The following is a 14134-nucleotide window of genomic DNA, read 5'->3' as shown; positions in this document are numbered from 1 at the left end:
GAGACACTTGAAAACCTAAACTGTGAGTGTTGTGCTGTGCCTTTGTTGCTGGTGAGGGCATTAGGCCCTGCCAGGTTCTGGTAGTGAGGGAACCACCTGTGAAGTTAGTGCCCCGACAGGGCTAGGGTTTATGTTTATGTTTTCTTTATGTTATTTCTGACATTGTACAATAAAGACTGGCGCCGACCAGCTTGTACTCGCATCCAGACTGGTGTGCTGCTTCCCTGCTGCTGTGGGTGTGTGTAAGAAAGGAGTCCTTCTACCCAGGAGAGGGAACCCCTAATCTGACTGTGTCACAATATATATATATATATATATATATATATATTCCTTCAGTCATGTAGAATGACTCAGATGTGCCCTGTCAGATAGGAGTGCTCTGACCTATAGAAACAACTGCAGCGGTAAGCAGTCGAGTCAGTTTATATGTGTTTTGCATATGGAGTAGACTGGTCCCTGCATTGTATTAAATGATCCCTGCATTGTATTAAAATGGTTCCTGCATTATATTATAATGATTCATGCATTGTATTATAATTGTTCATGCATTGGATAGTCTCAGCTTAGTCAGATGGGGCTGGTAGGGGATGTATTTGTTCATAGCTCTTTGTCATAACAATTTTTCATATATTTCAATTGCTATGTAATCCACACTGACATTTGGCAAACCATGTGCTGGCAGAAAATCCGGCCACTTGCTTGCGTCTGCTCCTCGGGCTATAAGTTGCCAGCCAACCTCCGCTGTTGACATTGTGACTGTAAACAATCACAATATCAGCATAATAAACATGTAAATGCACACTTGCCTACTTTTGAAAAAGCATTTCAGGGAGATTATGAAAGCAGCAACTATGAGCGCAGCGTGTAAGATCTTCTCGTTGATGAAAACACACTGATTGTTTTCAGGGCTTACTCATGTATTGTGTTTTACAAGTGGTTACATATCATAGTTGCCTACCCTCCCGATTTTAGCGGGAGGCTCCCGGTTTTTAATGAAGCCTCCTTCTCCCCCGCAAAGTATACTTGAACTCCTGGTTTGGGGGCGGGACCTGCGGGGGGACGTCATTACGGCACAATATTTTACTTAAAAGCCGGCCACCGCGGGGTTATGGGTAGCGGTGGCCGGCGCTAGTGAGAAGTGCGCACACAGAGTGTGCTTGGGCACGACAGCGGTGGCGGGCGGAGCCTGTAGCTCTGGTCTGGTGGAGACAGCGCTGTTCGGTGGAGAGGCTGGAGAAGTGCACGGGCCCAAGGTGAGTGCACTAACCTGTGAGTGTGTGAATGTATGTGTGAATGTGTGAGTGTGTGAATGTATGTGTGAATGTGTGTGTGTGTGTGAATGTATGTGTGAATGTGTGTGTGTGTGTGTGTGTGAATGTATGTGTGAATGTGTGTGTGTGCGTGTGTGTGTGTGTGTGTGTGTGTGTGTGTGTGTGTGTGTGTGTGTGTGTGTGTGAATGTGTGTGTGTGAACGTATGTGTGAATGTGTGTGTGTGTGTGTATGTGTGAATGTGTGTGTGTGTGAATGTATGTGTGTGGATGTGTGTGTGTGTGAATGTATGTGTGTGAATGTATGTGTGTGTGAATGTGTGTGTAGGGCATCTAGTAATGTGAATGTGGTAGGGCAGAGATATATTAATGTCAGTGGGGGAGCTAGGGTGTCAGTTTATAGGAATATATACACCTATGGGTGGAGCTAGACACGCCCTTTGGGCAGGCCATGCCCCCTCAACGACGCACCGTGCGGCGCATTCTGCTGCAATCTCCCTGAAAGTATGTTTCAAAAGTAGGCAAGTATGTTCCATATTAGTGGCCATGAAAACCTTATTTGAAAACACGTGGCCATAGGGATCATTGTGCCTTATAGCCAATGCACGGAAATGGGATTATCCTATTTAAATGTATATAATATATATATATATAGCACAATTTTATATATATATATATAACAGCTTCATAATGTGGGTATGGTACAGTCAGAGAGATTGCTAGATTCTTCAGGGAGTCACAGAGATTGCTGCTACTTCAGGGAGTCTCCCTGACACAGAGGTGTAGCATGTGGCCATGGCGCTCGGAGCACGAGCGTGCTATGGCACCCCCCCCAAAAAAAAGAGTGTGCTATACAATATAACCGCTATATATATATATATATATATAGTTATATATATTTATATATACACATACATGCATGTCTGGGTTGCACGTACATACATACATACAGGCAAGTTCACACATACATTCATACATACAGGCAGGATCACACATACATGCATTCACATACATACACATACATACATACATACATACAGGCAAGTTCACACATACATTCATACATACATACACATACAGGCAGGATCACACATTCATACATACATAATGTACATACATACACACACATACATACAGGCAGGGTCACACATACATACATACACAGACCCTCCAACATGACACCTTCCATCCGGTACAAAATGCTCTGCTCCTGGACTTCCTTCTTAATTGATGATTGCAGACACTTGTGGTGATACACCTGTCTCATCTTTTACCTAGCCCAACACAGGTGTCTGCAATCATTAATTAAGAAGGAAGTCCAGGAGCAGAGCATTTTGTACCAGATGGAAGGGGTCATGTTGGAGGGTAGGCATACATCATACCCTCCAACATGACTCATTCCATTAGGTACAAAACACTCTGCTCCTGGACTTCCCACTTAATGTATGATTGCAGTCAGCTGTGTTGAACTAGTAAATTGATGAGAAGGTGTGTTTCAACACAGGTGTCTGCAATCATAAATTAGGTGGGAAGTCCAGGAGCAGAGCATTTTGTACCTAATGGAATGGGTCATGTTGGAGGGTCTGCATACATACATACACACACACATACAGGCAGGGTCACATTCATACATACATACATAAAGTGTTACACATACACACATACAGGCAGGGAGGGTGATAGACATAACTGGGGTATAACCTCTCTCACCTTAATGTGGACCCTGCAGCTTCTTCCTCGACATGCTGCTGTAGCCCCGCCCTCTGCTGTGGTCAGATGAACATGTGCTGAGCTCCACCAATCAGGGCTCAGCATAAGCTCCTCTGACCACGGAGTCTCTCACTAGAGCAGCAGGAAGGCAGGACAGGATGCTGCTGCTGCTCTGTATCCACAGCACCTACTTGACAGCTGCTTCCGGAATACGACTTCAGGGCGCCCTCTGGCAACTAAGGCGCCTTGAGCTCATGCTCCGGTGGAACCACCCTCCCTACGCCCCTGCCCTGACAATCAGGGAGAGTTGGCAAGTATGCATACCTCTCAACATGACCCTCTCCAGGAGGGACACAATGCTCTGGTCCTGGACTTCCCTGGTAAGAGGCGGGGCTGCAGCGCAGTTCAAAATTCAAAGAGGGGAACCACACCAACTGTCATTTCACACGCTGCCAAACATCACTGGCTGGGACTCACTGGCAGTTGGTGTGACTCCCCTATTTGAATTTTGGACTGTACTGCAGCCCCACCCCTGGAGCCGCCACCAATCATAAATTACCAGAGAAGTCCAGGACCAGAGCATTGTGTCCCTCCTGGAGAGGGTCATGTTGGGAGGTATGCAGAATGTGTTGATGTTATGTTCAGGTTAACATTGTGAATGTCAGCTTGTTCACCATCAACATTTCCACCATGTCGACATTCCGACCACTGTCTACACTAGGGGGGTGCGCGCCGCACCTGGTGACACCATCCGAGGGGGTGACAACAAAATAGCAGAGCTGCTCTGCTATTTTGGTGTCACTCCGTCGAATGGTGTCACCGAAAAGCCAGAACTCCGAGAGAGGCAGATAGACTGTGGGCTGCCCCAGCAGCTGCTGGAGCACTGGGTAAGCCCACTGTGTGCCAAGAATGGGGGGGCCGTAACGCCCCCAAGATCGGTACACATAAGGTGGTGTGGCTTCACGAAGCAACACCACGCCTCTTTTGCTAAGCCACGGCTCTTTGGCGCATGGAAAACCTCCGACCAGCAGAGCTGCCGCACCGTGTGTCACCCAGGTAAGTGACGCCTCTGATTCAGACCATTTTGAAATTCTGGTTTCGATAATCTGAATGTCAACATAATGACTACATAACTATTTAAATAGCTCCCAGTTAAATATCTCCCAGTTAAACCAGAATGTAAGCTATAAAGTCAGAATTACATGATGTACATAAATAATAGATTCATACATACATACACATACAAGCAGGATTACATACAGGCATCCACACACAGGCATACACACACATACATACACTTGTTAACACTTAGGGGTATATTTACTAAAGTGAGAGTTTTTAGAAGTGGAGATGTTGCCCATAGCAACCCTTCAGATTCTAGCTATTATCTTCTAGAAGGTGCTAGTTAAAAGTTAAGTAAAATCTGATAGGTTGCTATGGGCAACATCTCCACTTTTCTCTAAAATTCTCACTTTAGTAAATATACCCCTAAATTGACCATATAATGGGGCCTACTGTATGTATCACAGCTGGGCAGAGATAAAATTGTGAGAGTTAAAGTACTAACCAATCAGCTTCCAATTGACATTTTGCAGGCTGTGTTTATAAAATGAGGAGTTGATTGGTAATTTATTTGTTACAATTTTATCTCTCTCCCAGCTTTGATACATAGGCCCCAATGTGATGACAGATTATACTGTCCCACATAGGTGTTTTCCCAAGTTGTGTAATAAAAATAACTTGAACCAAAGGAATCTCATTATTGTGTAACTGTATAACTGGATATACTCCTGAATTACAACTAGAATGCAGAGCCGTAACTAGACTTTTTGGTGCCCTGTGCCAGAAAAAGCATTGGCACCCCCCTCATTTTTCAAAGGGACATAATGCACCCAAAAAAGGGCCATGGCTTCATGGGGGAAGGGCCAGGGAAGAGATAGGAGAGGCCAGGAGATGCTGGGGATGAAATAAGAGGAAACTACAAGCAAGAATGATAATAAACAGAAATTTGACAGGCCCAAACAGCGCCCCCTGACCTGTGGTGCCCTGTGCGATGGCACCGGCCGCACTACCCTAGCTACGGACGTGCTAGAATGACAATAATAATATTCTCAGTTTTCTACATAGTGTCTGTATTTTATTTTATCATGATTTAACCAGTAACATATTTTTAAAGTTCCTAATTTCAGAACCATGTCTATGGTCAGTTTGAGTTTATCCTAGTAATGTTAGCATAGGCCAACTCAGGGGTTTCCAATAGCCCAGAAACCCCCCTTTCCCGGGCCTGGTCAGCAGCTCAAATCATGATCACAATAGCAATCTATATATATAAAAAGAATGTCCTGAGTGACGGACTCATTGGCTCATCAACGCCCAGCCCAAACCCCTGGAGTATATGCCTTCCATGACATCGGCACCCACTAGGCAGGGATATTTTTTTAATTTGACTCCTAATGGGGTGAAAAGGGCTAAAATGTTTCCTTCCGTGTCCAATGTCCTGCCTGACTCATCAACACCCTGCCCACACCCCTTGACCTAGAAACATGACATACAAGGAGCATATGCCTTCCATGACGTAGGTTCCCGCTAAGCAGGGATTTTTCAAAATTTGACTACTAAGACGGTGAAAAGGGCTAAAATGTTTAATCCCCCTGTGCAATGTCCTGACTGATTCATCCACACCTAGCCCAAACCCCTGGACCTAGGAACATGTAATTCGGGTAATATATTCCTTCCATGACATAAGCACCCACTAACCAGGGATTTTTTTAAATTGGACCCCTAAGGGGGTGAAAAGGGCTAAAATGTTTCCTCCCCATTGAGGTGATTGGGTGACAAAGCATCATGGCCCAAGTGCTGCAGGAGCTGTCAAGCTCATTGTCTGGGATGAGTAGCGGCTCCAGAGGTGGGGCTGCAGTGCAGTCCAAAATATTCAAATAGGGGAGTTAAAGTGACATTACCCCAAAGGCATAAAAATAAATAACATATGTTTAGATGAGATGAAGGAAATGGAAATATCTAAGGTCTACTTGAGTAAAACTGGGTACATCAGCTAGTAATACAGTATATGAAATGCGATTTTACTAGAGCTGCAGGTACAACGTACAGTATAAGGGATGGAATAAAGCTGTTGCATATGTCCAGGTAAGACAGGCTGGCTCCACTGCCACATCTAATGACTTAAGGCAGATGTTTCCAAAATCCGCATCTACTAGAGATGTGGGCGGACCCCCGTGTTTTGGTTTTGGTTTTAATTCATAATTGTGTTTTGATTTTGACAAAACCATCCTCAAGTGTTTTGGTTCAGATTTGACTTTGGATTCCTTTATAAAAACAACTAAAAGGACCTGTTTACGTGCAATCCAAAACCCGAGTCCAGTTTTTAAATCCAAGTTCTGAACTGACAGCAGACCCGTGCCGGGACTCAATTCAACTCGGGACCCCTTAGTTCAGGTGTGTTCGTATTTTTGGAAACCTGAACCACACATCTCTAGCCGTTACAGTTCAGGTTTTAAGGATATCCATGCTTCAGCAAAGGTAACTTAATCAAGTACTGTACCTCAGTCAATTTGATTTAACAATCTGGACTGAAGCATGGATAGCCTTTAAACCTGGACTGTAATGGCGGAGATTGGGAATCTCTGGCTTAATGTGTTTGCTGGACGTGTAGGTGTCTGCAGTATTACATACACTGCACTATTTATGAAGCAGACAATGGGAGGGATGCACTACAAAGGACTGCTCTCCCGGTAAGAGCGTCCCTTTGCGATGGAGGGACTTCTGGGTCTATAAGGCTCCTTCTGCGCATGCAGATTGGATCCGTCTCTCAGCACTCGTCCCGATAGAAGCCCATAGGCTTCTATGAGTAACACCATCAGGAAGATGGCGTTACCCATCGCAAACCAAACACCAGAGTGCATCGCATTCTGGGGCTTGGTGCATATGAGAAATGCAGTCAAACCCGCCCTATAGCTTGTTAAGTGCTAACTAATTATGGACTGGTTTCACTAAAGGCCCCTACACACGGAACGATGTAGGTAACAATAAGATCTCATTAATACTCCTGAACACTCTCGGACAAACGATATTGTGCATACACATGGAATGATTGTACAAACATTCAAACGTTATAGGTGGGTCGTTAACAACTCGCAAATAGTAAACGATATATCGTTTGGTAGTAAACAACCTCATGATGCATCTTCTGTCTCTTCGAGTGCTGGCACAAAATGGTGGAGTGGAGTGGCGTGGCCAGGAAAAGTGACGACAAATCGTTCGATGTATGGCAAATCATTAAAGACAAGTCGTGATTTTTCTGCATGTTATCATGCCTACACACGGCACTTTTAAACGATTTGTCGTTCAAATCGGTCAAAAACGCCAATATCATTTAAAATAGCGTACCATGTGTAGGCACCTTTACTCTACAATTAAGCATTTGGAAATGTAAATATTTATTTTGTGTCTTGCTTGTTAAAGAGAATTCTGAAAAAAAATGTTTTGACTCATAGCCGCCAATTTCCCCAAAATTATGAAATGAATTCAAATTATTAATTGTTGTTTTGCTTTGTTACAGAAAGATAAACATATAGTAAAGTAACACCTAATCTATTTAGTTGTGAGCTGAAACAGACTTCAATCCAGCAAGTTTGAAAACATAAAAATTGGAGTTATCAAATCCCAAATACGTTCATTAGTCTGATTAACCCTTGGTGCTCTGTTAAAAGTCCGTGAGCCCATATATCAGATATGATCACATTTTACATGCGGTGGTTAATGAGCTTTTGCGGTTGGGAGAGAAACGGGTCAAAGGTAGGGTTGTCTTAACAGCAGTGTGGGCCCTGGGCAAAGCAATGCACTGGGGCCCCTACCCACCCATTCACGGGAAAAAAATTTAAATGGTCAATAAAATTAAACCCTCCTGCATGCCCATCAGACCTCCCACACATGCAGAGAGACTCTGTCTGACGCTGGCAGATGAAGTGAAATTGGGACTGAGGTGAGTACTCGTCACCGTGGGGGGGATGGGGTGGGGGAGGTTAGATCAGAATACAGTGCACCGGCGGCCGGCTTATAAAAATATCACAAATTTACCAACTGGCCGCGGCTGCAGGGGGGTGGGTTGGCAGGCCCCTACAAGCTTCGGGCCCTTGGGCAACTGCCCAACAAGCCCAATGGAAGAGATGGTCCTGGTCAAAGGTGAATACTACAGTGGTCCTAAGGCATTCAGTTGCATGTGAGTAAATAGACAGGACAGAATTTAAGAAACACCCTTTAAATGCAAAAGCTCCCGAACACAAGTGTAAATGCTAAGTGGGTTTGGGGTCATAAGAACCAATGGATTCCATTCACATACAATGTACATGCTTGTACTAGTGTTAAAAAAAAATAGTAGCTGCCATCACTATTATCTGCAATTGCACCAGCCCCATCTTTGCTGTAAGAGATGTGACTGTAATCAGACAGACCTCTGCATATTACTACTAATTAGTAACATTATTTCTATTAATGCAAAAAGGATCACTTAAAATTATCAAGTAAAATTGTATTTAATCACATATCATCAGGGCTATCTTTCTGGAAAAATAGGTTCAGGAACTGTGGGCCTGATTCAGAGCCGGACGCTATTTGCGGACGCTCGTTCAGAAAAAGGGGCTGGCTATTTAAATTAAGCGCTCGCTCTTTGCGGTCTGTTGATGCCTCTATATCTGAACGAGCGAACGAAACATGCGCTCGCTATTTTGGAAAAAACGCCCCCTGGCCGCTCGCATCATACGTCATCTCCGCTATTTATTTGATTAATCGAGTACATCGAAAGGCGTATGAACTGCTCGCAGTGCTTGTGGTAGCATTTTCCTACCGCAAACATGCGAGCAGTTCAGGCTAAAAGACAACCAAGTGACGTGGTCAATGACGCTGCTTTTTTAATTATGCACACCCTTAAAACGCCTGTTTTGACCGTTTAGCACGCCTGCGTTCAGATCTCCACTCCCCGTTTTCAAGCACCTTCCCCTGTTACCACCAACAAACGCCTCATCCTGTCACTCAAATTAGCAGGCATTCGCTATTTTGCGAGCACACGATTTTCGACCGCACTGACTGGTTCACGCATGCGTACTACAACCCATACGCATGCGCAGATGTGCGAACATCGCTCGGAGCGAACGAGCGGCCACTTACGTGCGGCTCTGAATCAGGCCCTGTGGGCGAAGCTACTGTGGTTGGAGCTATAGAAAATCAATGATATAAATATATATAGCTTTTGAGTTGATAGTCCCATTACTTTTGGCCCCTTAAAAAGTTTGAGGCACATATAGAAACCATTGTAATTCCTACACCGTTCACCTGATTTGGATGTAATTACCCACAAATTAAATCTGAAAGTCTGCAGTTAAATCACATCTTGTTTGTTTCATTTCAAAACCATTGTGGTGGTGAATAGAGGCCAAAATATGAAAATTCTGTCAATGTCCCAATATTTATGCACCCGACTGTATATATAAATATATATATATATATATATATAAATATATATATATATAAATATATAGTATTTAGAAAAGAAGGCACTCAAAAGGGCCTTTAAAATTAAACTTATCTTATGGAACATACATTTTGGCCCAGGACATTACGTCATAGTTACTGAGAGGTTCAGGAACTGAGTTACTGCTTGTTCCTGCTGAAAAATAGCCCTGCATATTATTGCAATGTGCACAAACATTAATAGAAACACAAAAAATCATACAAAATATTATGCTGGTCAGGTATATTACATTAGTGTCACAATTAATTGCTTAAGAAATCGTCCCACGTCCTCACTTAATTGTGACCTTAAGGTAATATACCTGAGCAGCATAATATTTCATATGAATGTTTGTGTTTTAATTGTAAATTGCAATATGTAATGAAATAATATTTTACTTGATACTTCTAAGCACTCCCTTTTCGTAATAATAGCAATATTGTTATTAATTAGTAGTTTTGAAAGGATAACAATCCAGGTTATCATATGGGAGCTGCTTGTTTATTACTCTAAGCTGATCAGTGCTGGTTATTGCGTCCGAATTTTACATTTATTGGTAAAAGATCTCTGCATATGTTCACCTCTCATTAGCATGCATCTACATGCCCACGAGAAGCTTCATCTGTGTGTGAGCGCCCCACAGTGCCCTATTGCCACCCGATAAAGCCTATTCAAAAGTATGTGAGAAGTGACCAAGATGACTCCGAATGACTCATAATTGCTCTAAGTTGCGCATACAGGCCGTGACGCATAGCGCAGTTTTCTAAGTGTCATGAGATCCATCCATATTCGGAATCGCATGCAACTCTGATTCAGGCCCCTTATGGCTAATTTATATTATTTACTAAAGGTCGATTTCAATCAACATTGATGTTGTGTTTCCGGAGTTAAATCACACATTTACTAATACTTCAAAAAACAAATAAAAAATTTTCTGTTAGTAAATGTGTGATTTAGCCCCAGGAACACAATGTCGATGTTGATCGATTTTCATTGATTTTAAATCGATCAAAATTGACATTTAGTAAATATACCCCTTAGAGACTAAGGGGGTCATTCAGACCCGCTCGCGAGCAGCAGTACGCTCGCAAGCGGGTCGATGTTCCCCACTGCGCATGCGCACGATGGAGGGAGCTCTGTCGTGCGCATGTGCGAGACCCGGGGAGCGACAGGCTTTCCATCGCTCCGGGTCTCGCACCAAAGGGGGCGTGCTGTCGATGTTGATTGACAGCATGCCCCCTTTGGTGGGCGTGCTGGGGGCGTGCCTGCCAGACGGAGGCATTCCCATGGGAACGCCTACCATCTGGAGCCGGCCCCACTGACATCACTAGTGATGTCAGTGGGAGTGATTTTGGCTCTGATAGAGCCAAAATCACTCCAGGGCTTGTGGCAGGGAGACTCTACCACAGGGTCTCCGTCGCAAGTCCGATGGTCGCGATGGTCAAGACCATCGCGACCATCATCATGGCCGCTCGCATATGCTGTGGGTGTTCATCCACAGCTATGCGAGCGGCCAGGAGGCCGCTCCATTTTCATGGAGGAGGGCCCTGATTCAGAGCAAGCGCTCTGGTCAGAGCGTCCGGCTCTGAATCAGGCCCTAACTTAATAGAAATGAGCCTTTATGTAACTTATGTGAGCTGATCATTAATTTTGTGACTGTCCAGTTAGAATATTATTTATTTATTTTTTACCAGTTATTTATATAGTGCACACATATACCACAGCGCTTTACAGAAAATTTTTAGTCATTTACATCATATCTCACAATATCTAATTTTCATTGATCAGTTTAATATTCATTTTCCCACTTGTTCACCAGATATCAACAGAGGCTGTTGAAAATATCAGGACATTGGTGTCGTTAACAAAAGAAGATACATTTTATGAAAAATACGACGCCAGCTTAAGAGGACCACACAGGTTACTATGTTTATACACTTCAATAATTTGGATAAATAAAATGCCCAGCAGAATGAAATTGGATGTGACGGCATAAAAATCTGTAGGGATAGATTTAATAATTTTTAGTGGTCTTGTGAATGCTCCCAGCGATCGCAATGGTCACCTCAATTTTCTTTCCATCAAACACCGGCTCCATTCCTCCTACTGACCTACTGTAACAGCAGATAGCAGAGCACATTGTTTCACGTATCGGTTGAAGAAGTTGCAGGAATTCTCCCCTCCCCTTATATATACATTTGTCATTTACTTCCTCCTCCTCTTTTGGGCGTAACTACAATAGGTGCAAGGGGTGCAGCTGCTATGGGGCCTAGAGCTTAGGGCGAACAATCTTCCTTGTCAAAGTTACATGTGTTACATACATTTTTCACCATTGGGTGGTACACAGGGTCCCTTAAAAACTGTTTCTAATGGGGCGTTCAAATACTTAGTTACACCCCAGCCTCGTCCTGTATTAATAGAAATATGTATTCTCACTCCGAGTTATAGATAAGATTGCTTGGTTTATTTACAATATGCTGACATAACTTTGCGAATAATCTATTTTCAAATATTTTGATGTTTTATGTTTATCTAACTACCTCCTTAGGTCATGGCTTCTTTGTATCTCATATATCGATACCAATGCCCTATCTCCCAATGCAATTTTTCTATTATATTCTCTATGTTTAAATGTTCACTGTAAAAATAGAAAAAAATCTTAATAAACAGATTTAAAAAAAAAAAAAATAAGTAGTTCCAGGAAAACCTAACGGGTAAAGCTTGTTGTGGACTATTGACTCTTTATAAAGGTCATCAGTTGCGATTCACACAAAACATTTATGGAGTTGTTCTAGAAGTACTGTGGTGTTAGGAAAGCAGTCAACATCAGGGAGGTAATCTAAGAAGACTATGGTATTCATCCAAATGTTTCTAGACATTGAAAGGGACTGGTTTTAAAAATAAAAAAATTGAAGTTGGGGGGAAAAAAATTAAAAAATTTATAAAAAAGCGTACAAAAATTTATAAATTATACCATTGTAAATGGTTTTAAAATAACTTTTTGTTTGACCCATTTAAGAAAAGGTTTGTGAATGAATTACCTACTATATGAGTTAATTATTTTATTTATTTATTCTCATTTATTGTGATATCAAATGCCACCAAAATACAGTAAATTTAATATTTTTTTGTTTCTGTTAGGGTTGCCCTTAGGAAAGCACCTATTTATGCACTGACATATGCAGTGGCTCAGTCAATAAACTACTTTCTGAATGCAGCTATCTTTAAGTTCGGGGCCTGGCTCATTGCACATTGTTACACGCACTTTGAAAATATATTTATGTAAGTATTTGATTTATCAACTTTGGTACTTTCTTGCCAATAATGTCCAGCAATTATTTCCTAAACGGTAGCTGTCATGGGAATAGCTGCTGCGGTAGCAGCTGCTACGGGGCCCAACTTGTATGATGGTTTTGCGGGGCCCCTCAGCTGCCAGACTGGGTGTAGCTGCCACCATGAAGCTTTGGCTCCTCCTGCACTCATAAGAAAACAGTGCAGTGTCCAAGGTGTCAAAGTCAGATATATATTAAATACAAATATAATGCCTTATGTCCCAAATCTTATGCAATGGCTGCCATGGTCTCACAGATTCCAAATGCAATAGATAATTATAGGTTAGCCAGTAACCTCCAAGGAGATGTAAATCATATTTGCTGGCCCAGGTTGAATAGGTCTGCTCAAACAAGCATGGTGTCATAAAATGTAGAATTTCTATTCACCAACATTTGCCTGTGTTTGATGTACAAACAAGCATGTGATGCCTGAGGTCTCTTGGCACCAATATATATATATATGACTCCTTATCTGACCCTCACTGGACAATGGATGAACTGGTTTAATGACCTCCCCAGGTCTGCTGCACTGAGATTTGATCTTAATTATATGTATCGCCTACACACACCTGTGCACACGAGTGCTCAGCCCATTGTTTTAGGACATAAGCAGGAAAACTTGTTCAAACTGCCTCCCTAACAAACTAATATATTATTCCCTATTTGATACATGCATACATACAAACACATATGAACTTCTTGCTACAAAATATATATATACTTGGTGAAAACCACTTTTAATCATTATGGTATATTAATTTAAACAATTTCTCTTTTAATCCTAGTGTTATTCAAGTATATTTAATTTTGCAGTTGATTGCTAGCTGCAGTAACAATGCTCCCCCTTGTGGCCGTGAGAGATTGGTTTGATTACACATTAATCTTCTTTGAGACATTTCTCCAAACCAAACTTAATTTTATCTAACCCTTTAGTAATTTCAGTATATATGTATATAGGATGAATTAGACATTTATATTACATGTCCAATGTATTATATATATCCCAGCGTTCGGGGCTCACACAATACATATAGGCCCTCATTCAGAGGCCTGGTTCTGAATGAGGGTGGCCGCTTCTACTTTTAAGTGCGGCCTCCTGGTCGCTAGCTAAGCTGTGGGTTACCACCCACAGCTTTAGCGACCGACCAGGTTGATGGTCTTGACCATCGCTACCATCGGGGCTTGCGACGAGACCCTAAGGTTGGGTCTCGGCAGCCGCAAGCCCCAGGGAGCTTCCTGCTCTGATCGAGCAGAAAGCTCCCCACTGAAATCACTGCTGATGTCAGTGCGACCGCCCACA

The 14134-nt window shown here is 42.6% G+C and overlaps 1 protein-coding gene across 1 annotated transcript in view; it reads left to right on the top strand.

Annotated features, from left to right (window-relative positions):
• LOC148476986 (ATP-dependent translocase ABCB1-like) overlaps nucleotides 1–14134 on the top strand; it is a 248609-nt gene that overhangs the window by 198912 nt on the left and 35563 nt on the right. The window contains exons 20-21 of the mRNA XM_088457386.1: nucleotides 11322–11422; nucleotides 12644–12784. Coding sequence (XP_088313512.1) covers nucleotides 11322–11422; nucleotides 12644–12784 — 242 coding nt within the window. The remainder of the gene's footprint in view (nucleotides 1–11321; nucleotides 11423–12643; nucleotides 12785–14134) is intronic.

Source organism: Taudactylus pleione, unplaced genomic scaffold (assembly GCF_031769625.1).
Source record: "Taudactylus pleione unplaced genomic scaffold, aTauple2 ptg000758l, whole genome shotgun sequence".
Lineage (NCBI taxonomy): Eukaryota > Metazoa > Chordata > Amphibia > Anura > Myobatrachidae > Taudactylus > Taudactylus pleione.
This window is presented reverse-complemented; position numbering and strand designations above follow the sequence as displayed.